The sequence below is a fragment of the Lepeophtheirus salmonis genome, chromosome Z (genome assembly GCF_016086655.4).
Source record: "Lepeophtheirus salmonis chromosome Z, UVic_Lsal_1.4, whole genome shotgun sequence".
In the NCBI taxonomy this organism is placed as follows: Eukaryota; Metazoa; Arthropoda; class Copepoda; order Siphonostomatoida; family Caligidae; genus Lepeophtheirus; species Lepeophtheirus salmonis.
In genome coordinates, this window is record NC_092584.1 from 489,815 (window position 1) to 502,860 (window position 13,046).

General features: G+C 32.5%; 1 protein-coding gene across 12 annotated transcripts in view; it reads left to right on the top strand.

Annotated features, from left to right (window-relative positions):
• LOC121130161 (voltage-dependent calcium channel type A subunit alpha-1) overlaps positions 1-13,046 on the top strand; it is a 90,764-nt gene that overhangs the window by 63,804 nt on the left and 13,914 nt on the right. For 10 of the 12 annotated variants that reach the window (XM_040725910.2, XM_040725905.2, XM_040725909.2 and 7 more), the window contains 5 exons: positions 693-805; positions 884-1,144; positions 3,800-4,148; positions 5,983-6,147; positions 9,494-9,604. In XM_040725910.2, the coding sequence (XP_040581844.1) occupies positions 693-805; positions 884-1,144; positions 3,800-4,148; positions 5,983-6,147; positions 9,494-9,604 (999 nt within the window). Of the gene's footprint in view, positions 1-692; positions 806-883; positions 1,145-3,799; positions 4,149-5,982; positions 6,148-8,099; positions 8,211-9,493; positions 9,605-13,046 lie in introns of all 12 variants that reach the window. The other 2 variants (XM_040725906.2, XM_040725911.2) reach the window with 2 other exon arrangements.

The window sequence follows — 13,046 nt, forward strand, 5'->3', positions numbered from 1 at the left end:
GGTCTGCACCGAAAAATTGGCCTACGTAAAATAACTTAAGACCGAACTGACAAAAATAATCAGTGTTTGACCGAGTCTCAACACGGGATCCTACTTAAGGGGCCCTTGGATAAAATTATGTTTGCTATAATTTTTATTGTAACATATAATATGTGCAATAATAATATACCTCCAGTACAAAATTTAGGTAAATTTATTGAAGATCAAAGTCTATTTAGATGTTGTAGGCAATATATATGAGCCAACCAGGAATAAATTGACTCCTGATTACAGAGAAGAACTTACTTTTTAAATAATTTTAATTTCAAGTTATTTGTAACTAATTGTACTCATAATTATGTATGATTGAAATATTTATGCCTTTTGTAGTGAAGCCATAATTCATACAATGTTAAACATTCAAAAAAAAAAGTAAATCAATTAGTTATTTGTTTATGTAATTCCTTTATACAACATTATATTAATAAGAAATGGGGTATTAGAATCGTCTATAAAGATCGTATCGGTACATCCGTAATTACAAACCCAGCTGTCTCAAATAACCAAGTCATTGATTTTATCTTGGAATATTCATTATTTGAAAAAACTAGCGGGAATTTTTTTTTGTAAAAATACACTCGTAGAAATGAATGGACGCCATTTTATATATCATGCTTTAATTGATATTCATTCATGATATTTCATTCAATTAGTTGATCGATTTTGGGGTAATTCTTCATCCTGGATCGTATCTTCGAGAATTATGGAATATTATGGACATGCTGGTCGTGTCTTGTGCCATTACATCCTTCGCCATGGACATGCTGTAAGTTAATCAACTGTTTCTCCATTCCATTTTTGTCATACTTGATTTAATGTATCTCTCTTTCTATTTTAAAAACAGTGGAAGTTCCGGAGGAGAAAATTTGGGAACAATGAAATCTCTTCGTGTACTCAGAGTACTTCGACCTCTCAAAACAATCAAGCGAGTTCCAAAGTTGAAGGCTGTCTTCGACTGTGTTATTAACTCCCTCAAAAATGTGTTCAACATTCTAGTCGTTTACATTCTCTTTCATTTTATTTTTGCTGTGATAGCCGTTCAATTATTCAATGGAAAATTCTTTTACTGCTCTGATGCAAGTAAACAAGATGCCGAAGAGTGCCAGTGAGTATTTAAACAAATTAGCTTAGAGATCACCTATGCAATCGACTAATGTTCAATATATTGATATATTTTTTTTAATCTTCAAACCTCAGCAATCACTCTAATCGACCAAATTTCAACTTTCTTTTTGACCTTGGATTGAGATGATCTGCCCTTAATTACTTTTATATTTGTAAGAAACACACAAAATCTCCCCCAAATTTTAGCTTTTCTGCTTTATAAAGTCATTTTATGAAGATTATTTTTGTACGACCTCACCCGAGTGTTCCATTAAAATCTCAACACATTGAATTTGAAACTTCATCATGATATAATTTAGTAATTAACAATAGAATTTCAAAAAAATTAATACTATAAATAGATGAGTGTTTGAGCTCTCTGAGCCATTAATGTAGCCACCCTTAGCGATAATTGTGGATTCCAGGGGGTGGTGAAAGGCTTGGCACCCACTGGAGATATAGTCCTCTGTCCCAGTGCTGGCGGACAATGGCCTTGAGGGCCTCAGTGTTTGGATGACGGACACTGCAGGCCATCTCCTCAATATTTCTGTTATTTAATCATATTTTCACTTTGACACGTCTATATTTGGATTTATATGATTGTCTTTACTTCATAAATTCATGTAAATGCAAATATTGACAGGTCAGAGTAGAAATGGGATAAAATATCAGAGATACCAACGATTTCGAATGGTATCCCACGGCCTAATAGAGTTTTTAAAAGTTTTAATTCAGTGTCGATTCTTTGAAGAAGTGCCTGCCTTTTCATTCTTAGTAATTTCATTTTAAGTATGTAAGCATCCCTGAACATTTTATTCCTATTTTGAAGTTTGAATTTTAGTGACGTCCTATCGTCAATGTTTCTTAACTCCGTGGTAGTTTTGTGTAATGCTGTAAAGGGACGGATGAATATATCATATAAGTTAGTAAAATGACAAATAATAACTCTTTCTTTGCAAGTCAAATAAATTCTTCACAATGATAAAACTTATAACTTGTTGTAAAGTAAAGAATTACTACTTCGAATTCTTTTAATAAGAGCAATTATTATTATGAATATGATTATTCATTTTATTTTTTTGAGGTAAACGCAATCAAAAGTACATTATCTCACACCAAAGGTAAAAATATGTTGGTTATTGTAATCATACATGAGCGGAATTTTGGGGTGAATGTACTTTAAACGAAGGATAATTTGCCGTACGGAAAAATTTCGTTGATGGACCATTTAACGAAGAAAAAAAAAAATTTATTGATATATAAGAGTATATATTTTAATTCAATTTAAAATGATTGTATGATAAATAACTATTGGTAATATACTATATATATAGGGATTCTCACGGGAGCATGCGTTCGTTTCTAAGCAACTTTAGCTTCAAGAACAAGAAGCTTAAAACTGATAAAAAATTTAGCATATTTTAGGAGATGCTATTTGAGTTATTTGAGCATGTACCCAATGTATCACCCTCAATTTTTTGTCTCATATCAATATTTGAACTCTTAACTTCCTCTGGGCAAAAAAAATTGATAGTCCAAACGTCTCTAAAAGGGTTATTTTTGCCGAATAACGAAGGCAAGGTCTTGGGTGCGCGTATTCAAACTATATATAGTTTGTAAAAAAAAAAAGGGATCCAAATTAGAAATCTGCATGAAAAAAAGATTTTCAGGTTTAGCACTAGACTCAGCACAAAGATAAATAATTAATCTGAGCGTTATTTATCAGAATTAGCGTCGTGACACCATCCCGGTGGCAACAACATACTAATTGATTTTTTTCACAAAAAAAAACTTTCCTATGTTTACTAAAGCTCAAAAGTTGAGCTCTCCTGGAAAGAGAATGGTGCACCACAACCACCGAATTTCAATTTTTTAAATATAAAAATTCTCAATCACCATCCAAAAAAAAACATAGAATCACAAGTTTTAATAAAAATACACCATCTTTAAAATTCCCATGATATGTCATTTTGACTGTTCGTTTGCGGAAAAATATTCTTTTATATTCATTAACGATCATTATAGAAACACAATACAATAGTTTGTTGTTAGAAACTAGTTCGAATATTTACCGTAGTGGTACTTTAAATAAATTCAATAATAAACAAACACGGTAGAGATTCGAATGGAAGAAGTACGAATTAATTTTCTATCTTTAATTAAGTATCACAAGATCTTATGTACTTAGTATTCATATTGGAAAATACTCATGGATTGACAAACAAGCATACTATTTAGCAAGATTAGTGACTTTTCCATTGAGTTGCCCCAAAACCATCAAATAATTTTTATAGGAGCTGTTTCTTCCTTCATTAAACTCTTTTATCATTCCCTCATTTTAAATTGAATTACAATATACAATCGTTTAAATCAATAAATTATATATAATTTGTCAGCCAAATATCCCTAATTATCCTTCTGTGAAATGAACGTTTGGGAAATTGTCCTTTGGCAAAAAGGTCTGATCGAACAAATAATTCTTCGGTAAAAAAATGCTGATGTGTGCAAACACTCTTGAAGAATGTTTTTGTCTTCCAAAATATATTTTAGGGTATGAACTCATAAGATTTTGGAGTGAGTCTTCCTTTCTTCTTTTTGAGAATTATTTTTACTAATACATTCGAGACTCTCTTGTAACAAAGTTTATTTTTTTCAGGGGGGAATATTTTTTATTTAGTACGGTGAATGATTTCCCACCTCAAGTCCTTCCAAGAGTTTGGAAACGCCAGAGATTTCATTATGATAATGTTGCAACAGCTATTTTAACACTATTTGCTGTGCAAACAACGGAAGGATGGCCAGCCATATTGCAACAGTCCATGGCTGCTACATTTGAAGATCAAGCTCCTATTCCATTCTTCCGAGTAGGAATGTCCATTTTCTACATCGTGTATTTCATTGTGTTCCCCTTTTTCTTTGTCAATATCTTCGTTGCTTTGATTATCATTACATTTCAAGAGCAAGGAGAATCCGAGCTGGAGGAAGCTGAAATTGATAAAAATCAGGTAAGGTTGAATTTGTATATCGTATAGCTGTCAAGTGGTCCCAACGACACGGCATTTTTTTTTTTTTCAATGATTCTTTACGGCGAGAATACGGCGGAAACGAGAATAATAGTATACCTAAAATAAAATTCACCAATTGATAAATATATTTATTTATTATGCACTTTCAAAGTAATTTACACCAAAGATAGGAGAGACTCCTTACTTCAGAAGGAGAATTTATCTATTGAGTAACGAACACACACACAAAAAAAAAAAAGAGCACACGCAACAACCAATTTTTCTTTTTTAATTCTCAAGCTTTTCTACAAAAATAACATCCTTATTTATTAAACATCACAGTGTATCCTGGTTAACACAAAATATACAGTGGGTTTTGTTCTCAGCGGTGTATGTTTAATGAGTGTTCTGAACCTTGATTGGTGAAATTAGAATTAGTTATTTTTATCTTGTAAACAAGACCCTACAATTATAGAATATTTATTCCATAATTGGGAAGAATTGGCTTAACATCAACTGATTCTGAGCCTTTTTTCTTTTTGTATCTTTTCGAAAGAGAAGTTGCGTTATAAAAAATTCGACTTTTGGAGGATTGTCCTAGAGCCCAATAAATGATGGAGCCCTTTTTTATTGAATAGACTAGGCAAAGATAGATTATATGTATTTGAAATAGTTTAATAAAAGATTTTCTTTCTCGAGAATTTCTTGTATGTTAAATCCCTCGAGAAGAACACACTATACTCTATTTGGGTACTCTAGGGAAGTAATCAAATTTTGATGACGGAGGATTTTGGAAAAGTTGGGGTTGGTTAGGGAAATAATCTATGGAAAATTTCATTTTACTATGATGTCCTCCTTAGATAGCACATACCGTCCAATTAATTATGATAGACATTATTCTCAACTATAAAAAAGATTAATAGAGTTATTTTCTAAGCCCACCTTATGGGGCAGTAAGACAGAATTGCATAAGAATATGATGGCAACTTTTTTATCTTCTTTTGCTCAATAAGACCATTTTAGAAGGAAAAACCTTTTTTTTATAGGTTACAAAAACGTATATCCAAACTATTTCATGCAAAATATCCAAAAATGTATTTTAAGTAAATATGTTCACTAAGTAAATACTTTTTGCCTTTTTTTTATCATTCGATCGAAATGTGCGATCTTTAGATGACCTCGTTGGACAACCCAATTTTGCAAAAGTAATTTCCATATCATGTGACAACTTTTCCTTACTATCCATAATCGAAATTTGACAAAAATTGTCGAAAATCAAACCGCTCCATTGAACATATTTTAACAGAAAAGTATACGTCCTCTCATGACTTTGTTTGAGTGATGTAATAGGTAAAGAAAAAAATTCTGAGCGTTGCTTTTTACTTTATTTTAATAATAGAATTAACATATTTAGAAATTATCCGATTTAGATGCTGTCAAACGGCTTTTCTGGTTAATCTTCAGTTCCTGGGCAATGGGAATAAGTGATCACATGCTGGTTCAACTGATGATTTCCATTATTTTTTCGACATTTGCGACGTCCATATTACCAGCTATTGCATTCGATACTATATTGTGCCCATAAAAAGCACAAATTTTCTTATATGCCTGCTCGATTTTTTCACTTTGGTAGGAGTCATGCTGAAGAATATATCGATTTTCTTACTTCCATTTAGCAATCTTTGATCTTTATTGATGCAATTTATTAATCATGAAATATAGCTCGCTAAAGACATCTAGTAAAAAAACGCTCAGAACTTTTTACTTAACCTAATTTTTTGTTTACAGTTTAGTGTCCAATCATTTAAAAATTACAACTTTGATTGTCTTTCAGAAATCCTGCATTGATTTTGCTATTCATGCCACACCGTTGGAGCGCTATATGCCAGAAGAGCGCGTGGGTTTCAAATACAGACTTTGGAGAATTGTTGAGTCAACTCCCTTTGAATATTTTATCATGACATTAATTGTACTGAATACCATATTACTCATGATGAAGGTAAGCAAGTTCTTTTTTTAATAATTTTTCTCATAATTAATTATTCATATTCACATTACTGCAACTTTTTTTTGCAATAATAGAATATGCTCATATTTACATACAAATTAATTAATCATACCAGTATCATACAAATCAGGGCCGGTTTTAGCGTAAGAGGGCCTGGGGCAAAGGTAAATGATTTGATTTGATTTCCCCCATTTTTAAATATTTGAATTTTTTTCTTAGAAAATTAATTTAAAGCACTTTGGGGTTTTATTAAGAGAAATATATATATAAAAAATAAATTTTAGACCTTTTATAATATGTATTAGTTAAATAAATCCACCTTGCAATAGGTAAGGGAAATGATCCCTCTCAAAATTGACAAGGATAAAGACTAAATTGACTCTAAGAAAAAAGGCAATAAACAATGTCCGGTAAAATGATTGTGTAAAAAAGTTCGGGTCAAAAATCGTAAAGTGTGTAATTTTATTGTAGGACAATATTCTTGTGTGAAATTTCGTTGCAATTTATATTATAATTGAACGATAAAACTTTTGAATGAGGAAAGAACATCCCCGGATAGAACCTTTCAAAAGTTTTGTAGGTGAACTGCTGAGCCTTGAGGGAAGTTAAATTTATCTGCCGCCGCTTTTCTGAGCATCAAGGAACCCATTTAATAAATACAAAATTACACAAGATAATATTGTCTTTCAATGAAATTACTCATAATCATATTGCATACAATGAGGTCTATTTACGATGATTATACTCACAACGATTTTATCTCACAGTGATATTGTACATAACGATTTTACCACGCAAAATCAAACATATATCATTTTACAGATAGATAGGGATGGGATTTTTGTGGGGGAAAATGGGGTTTATTTATCATCCCACTCTAGAAAAGCTCATTTTCATGTCATATTTTGATCGAGACTGCGTGATTGTGTGTACAAAATTTAGGTACTTGCTTATCTTCGTTTTTTTATGTTTATTTGCCGGGTTTTGTCGCTGGGTATCTCAGAGTCGTCTGGGGTTGGATCAATCTAAAAAACTAAAAAGATTGCAGTCATATCAGTACGGTCTTAATATAAAAAAAGTCAATTCTAAAACCGGTCCTTACTGGTCATTTATGGTGATTACAACAGGTAAAATGACGTAGCCTACTAATCTAACTACGTCACAGAAAGGTGTGTTTATTATTTTCTTCGTTTTTATATTCTTTAATTCTAGCTAGGAGGGAAGAAAATAAAAAGATAGGTAGGACTGAAGGACCCACTAATCGGTATTTAGAGCTGTTGAATAGTAAAAAAGACCTAACTGATCAAAAAAAGAAGGAAAGGGGGAAGACTACTTAGTGAAATCAGACCAATCCAACACTACAAGGGTAGTCTGAAAAGTTTCCAATCTCAACGTGAAGATGTCAGAACTCGTAAATATAAACCTAGTCACATCTATCTAGCATTTTTGGAAAGTTACACGCCAAAGTTTCAGCCATTTGGATGCGCAGTCATGTAACTGTTGTTGGAGTTAGTTGATCTATGAGCATTTTTGTGAAAAGGGACAAAATTGAGTATGTAGCTGTCATTAAATATGTGTCTTTGAAATTGTATCCTTTAAATAGATTCAATCAATAGCAGACATATAAAGACTTTAGTGTTCCAATTGGACACGTCTGAGTCAATCACAACTCGGAGTAATTGAGCCGAAAAAAGCAATGTCTTGTGAATACTTATTTTACAGAGAAAAACAGCGAGTACTATTTGGACAGGTTACAGAGATGCGAACATTGCTCAGGGATGTGGGTAGAGAATACATTCAGAAAATTCCGAAATTCAGAAAAAATGCTTTGTATTTTTGTTATGTTGGAAACTTTTCAGACCATTCTCGAAGTTCGAGTCTCTTAAATAAAAGCTACAAATGATTATATTTATTTTCCCTAAACAAATCAACGAATTGTATAGTATTACAACCAGCCTGAGGTGTTCGCCCATTATCTTCACTATATGAATACAACTCTAACAGCTTGTTTCTCTCTTGAATGCTGCATGAAACTTCATGCATATGGGCTTAGGGTAAGAATCTGAGAATCAGAAGGAGTATTGTTGAAGTTTAAATTAGAACTATAACATATGAGCACATTGTAATTGGTAATTTCATCTAAAGTTGTACATAGAGTATATAATTAATTATTAATGAAGTTGAAGGATGTTGATATTCAAGTAATTCTTAAATGATGAATAGTAATCAGTAATCAAGTGCACAAATTAGGTATCTACAACCTTAAGGATGTAGGTATTGCTGAAATCCCGGTAAGCCTACAAACCTAGCCTGAGAAAAGGTCAATAAAAACGTGTGACCTATTAACATTATCACAGGCTAGAATGATTTTTGTGTCAATAACGCCTCAAAAACAATTATTTTCCATCTTTATTCATAAAAATTTTTGATTTTTTCATTTGTACGCTTTTTTTTATATACGCTTGCCGGGAATTTCCCAATTTTTACATCTCTCTTGTCATTTTTCAAAATATTATATAAAATCAATGAGAATAGATTTTTATTGATACTCATTTCAAACAGTTAAAACCCCAAAAAGGAGTCAATATTTAATATAATTAGTACATGTAGATCACACTACTAAAAAAATAATAAACTTATCAAGAATATTGAACTTTGTATGGATCGAAGGATTTCACAGGAAATTAAAGCCATTTTCGGAATTAATTTTCTTATTTTGTGGAGAAAGAAAAAATCTTTTTTCCCTTGAATTTCTAATATTTTTTTTTATTAACTATGGCACAATTTTTTGAACTTTACAAATTTTCAGATTTAATACAAAAAAAAACCTCATTACAGACTTGCAATTAATGCGTAGAGCACTCCTAAAACTAGATATAAGACATAAAAGATGTTTTTTATTAGTGACATATATATATATATATAAATACTACTAAATCACATTTAAAAGGCCCTTTTCTAGTTATAAATTATCCGCACTGGTAAATGTCATCGCTGTGAAACTAGCCACGGTGAAAATTCCTCCTGCGGTGAATTTTCTGTTTATAAAAGCTTACGTATTTTTGACGACATGGTTGTTTACATAATAAACCTGCCAAAAGGCCTCAATCTTTTTAAGGCCTCTTGTTATTCAGAGTATTGATACGCTAGTGTTGGGCTTCGGTCTGTAAATCCGGTTTGAGACTGTTAACATTTTTTAAAGACTCAAGTCCTATCAGATCCGTCTAGTGAAGTAATCAGTTTAAAACTTAACCGAACAAAATTTCGGTCTCGGACCGAACCTCAACACTAAATATTACATGTTTGATTATATCTTTTATTTGGTTTTCCCTTGCAGTACCATGGGGCGCCTCTTCTGCTGACTGACATATTAAGTTATATGAATATGACTTTCACTATGTGTTTTACAGTGGAATGCGTGTTGAAGCTCATTTCTTACGGACCAGGGGTAAAAATGATGTTATATATAGACTACCTATATAAATATTTAAGGAAATCCCAAATTGTCTTCGTCCTTTTTTTTGTATTTTTTTACTTTCTTGTTACGTAATTTCATTTCTCCTTTTTTGCTTCTTACTTTTTACTACTTAGTTGTGTTTTTTTTTTCTTCTCCAACCCTCGTTACCTTGGTATTGAGAATGAGTACATATCCTTCTATGCCTATTCATTTCGCATTGTAAATATGCAGAGGGTGCCATCAAAATTGACACTCAATTATTAAAAAAACTCTAGGCGAGCCCAAAATTTAAAAAATTGTATATAATTTTATGTTAAAAATGAATATATTATGAGATTTTGTTTACTCTATTGGTGCCCAGGATTTTTACCTCAGAACATATTGCATTTAGACATGACGAATTAATCCCACAAGGACCATTGGAACATATTTTTCCACTCCTAAACAAATGTGAAATTTAAGCAGAAATAATTTGTGGTACGAAAATTTTACCACCTGACTAGTAATGTACAATTTCATATTTTATTGCTCACTCAATCATTTAAAGAAGGCGGCCTACTAGGTAGTCCAGATCAATTTAGTAAACTCTTTAAAGGTTTATAACGAATGAACTAGATGCAGACGAATCATATTATTTTTTTATTATTATCTGAAAGCTACAGGTAATGACATCCCAGTATTTATATTGAAATCTCCCTCACTTGATAACCTCAACCACACGACGTCAGAAGCTTTGGCAGCCCTTAGCAACCTGGTGCAGATCTAGTTTTGCCAATGTACGAGTTATGGACTTCTTCAAGGCCTCCACAGACGACTGGTATTTGGGACAAGCATCATGATCGACCTTCCTCCAGAGATAGTAATCCCGTGAGCTCAGCTCTGGGCTATTTGCACCTTTTTTGCCTGGTGTCCCAGTATATTGTCTGGTCGGAAGAGGTAATTCCTTACTTGGGTACTCTATCCATATTGAAAAAGTAAGTTAAAAGGGAAAACCTAGAACTCGTATAATAGCAAAGCTGGACCTGCACGAAGTCATCCGGGTCTGTGTGCCCGAGGTTATCCGGAGAGCAGATCTCATTATGAATAACAGAATTTCATTTAATGTAGCTTTCAAATAATACAAAAGTTATGCTTCAAGAGAATGATTGTAAAGCAGGCTGGGGCTTATTTTATGTTTATTGAGAGAATGCTGAGAGCAGAAACTTATGCTGATAATCATGAAACACTTCTAAAGGACAAATTATACCAACACTCTGAATAAGGAGTTGTAGGCAATTGCCTCACCAGACGCCGTACCGGTTTTATAATATGTGGGGCCAAGTTCAAAGAACGTTACTGGGTTATATTAACCCAATGGACTATGGAGCCTGATTTGCCTTCGAGGGGAAGAAATGCATGTATTATCTGTTATTTGTATTGGGATCTCAAAGGTTAATTTGAAAAAAAAAAAAAAAATGAGGGATTAATCGATTTAGTTATTATTTTAGAACCTCAAATAATCAGCCCTCGAAGAATCCTAATCGATGGAGCACTAGTTTAAATATACCTCTCAAGTCTCATACAATTGGGATGAGACTCAAATATTGAACCCAAACATGGCATTTCTCACGCATTTTATACACTTTGGATAATATGTATTTTTTACCATTATTAAATTATACAACACCAATGCTAGAAACCAGTTGATTACTTGGTAATACTCATTATTTTATTTTCGACTGATTTAGAGGCACAATGTTTTAAATGAGCGCCTCGCATCCCTTGTCATAGAGGCCTAAAAAAAACGACAGTCCTTTTAGTAAACAATAACATGTCGTTTAATATTTTATCTCAAGTACATTAACTTTTCGCGCATTGTCTTTCATGTATTCAGTATTTATTTTAAAGCTTGAGATCCCAGTTGAAATATGTATACAAGAGTGAAGTGTGTAATGGCAAAAGTTTGGAATTTGGTCCATAGGATATTTTACATATTCTTTTATTCAACGGAACAAGAGATTTACCATTCAATGCCCAAAAAATGGTCCTTTATGGAACTGTTTTGATTTTAAAATCTGTAAAATAAAGTAAATTATTTTTAGTTTAATGTTGTACAGAGGAGTGTCTGCAAAATTAATATCCATAGGATATGAAGATAGAAATGACAGTTTTAGGATTATTGAAAAGACCATGCCTCCAAAACTTTGTCTAGAGGCAGTGACAGTGCGGCTCTTGAGGATAAAGGTTTTACCAACGGCGTAGCAGACTGCCATTATTGCAGCTCAGAGCAAATTCAAATTGGGATGAGATATATGACCGAAATTATTCTCCAAGACGCCATAAACTGCAAAGTCCAAAGGTTTGAGGTTAGATCTGAAGGAGCTATAAATGTAAGTGAGCCAGAAGTCAACCATATGCTTGCTACAAAAGTTTTTGGCTCTTATTGGCTGGGGCTATAATGCACTTATTGATATTCTAAGCAGACCATATGGAGTTGCAAGGTTAATAGAAATACAAGGTTAGACCATCATGCAATCAGGCTTGCTCGAATTTTCAATTGGAAATATCGTACCGACTGCTCGGCAAGACAGGCAGATTTTGCCAAAGGACGCAACATATCATAGTATAGGACGTCACTATTGTTAGAATTTTCAGTTTGATGTATCGTACTGACTGCTGGGCAAGACACCCAGATTTTGAGAAAGCCTGCAACACCTCCTACATTATGACGTCAATATTAAAAAGCAACGTGGAAGTCATACATCAACCGTACATGCGTTATGGTGTAACCTTGTATTTCTATTAATCTTGATTGAGATTATGCCAATTATCCCTGCAGTCCTCTTACCACTGACACTGTTGCAGAGTTGATAGCACACACTTTACGTATTTTTTTGTCCCCATCGAGACATGGTTCCCCTTTTTGTTTGATCCCCTACTTATTTTCATCAAACCAAGCAAAAGGGCTCATATATAAATTAAAAGGATATTTATTTCTATACAACTTTATTTTTTGAGTTTTAATTTTATATTGAAACTTTATTTTTTGCATTCACCACTAATTTAGGGTGATTTTATCTTTTGCTCATTTTTGAAAGTTAAATTGAATCATACATACTAAGGCTATTTCCCAAAGTTTTTTAATGCATTGGTTCCAATTTTTCATTCCATTATATCTATTAAAATCTATCTTCCCTGAAAATTTAAACTGAATAGATCAAATAGTTTTGTAATTATTTTAATTGTAAATCAATGAAATTAAATTAATGTAATTTTCGCCAAATAAATTTTTTTTTTGATGTACAATTCAATAAAAAATTCCCACAAAAAGTATTCATAATGCATCAGGGACCTTATGGTGCGGAAAGGATTAAAGGGTGAATGATATTATATTGCACCAAATTCCGAGCTTTTGTTACGATTGTGTAGATAATATTCTTGAGTATACAAATGA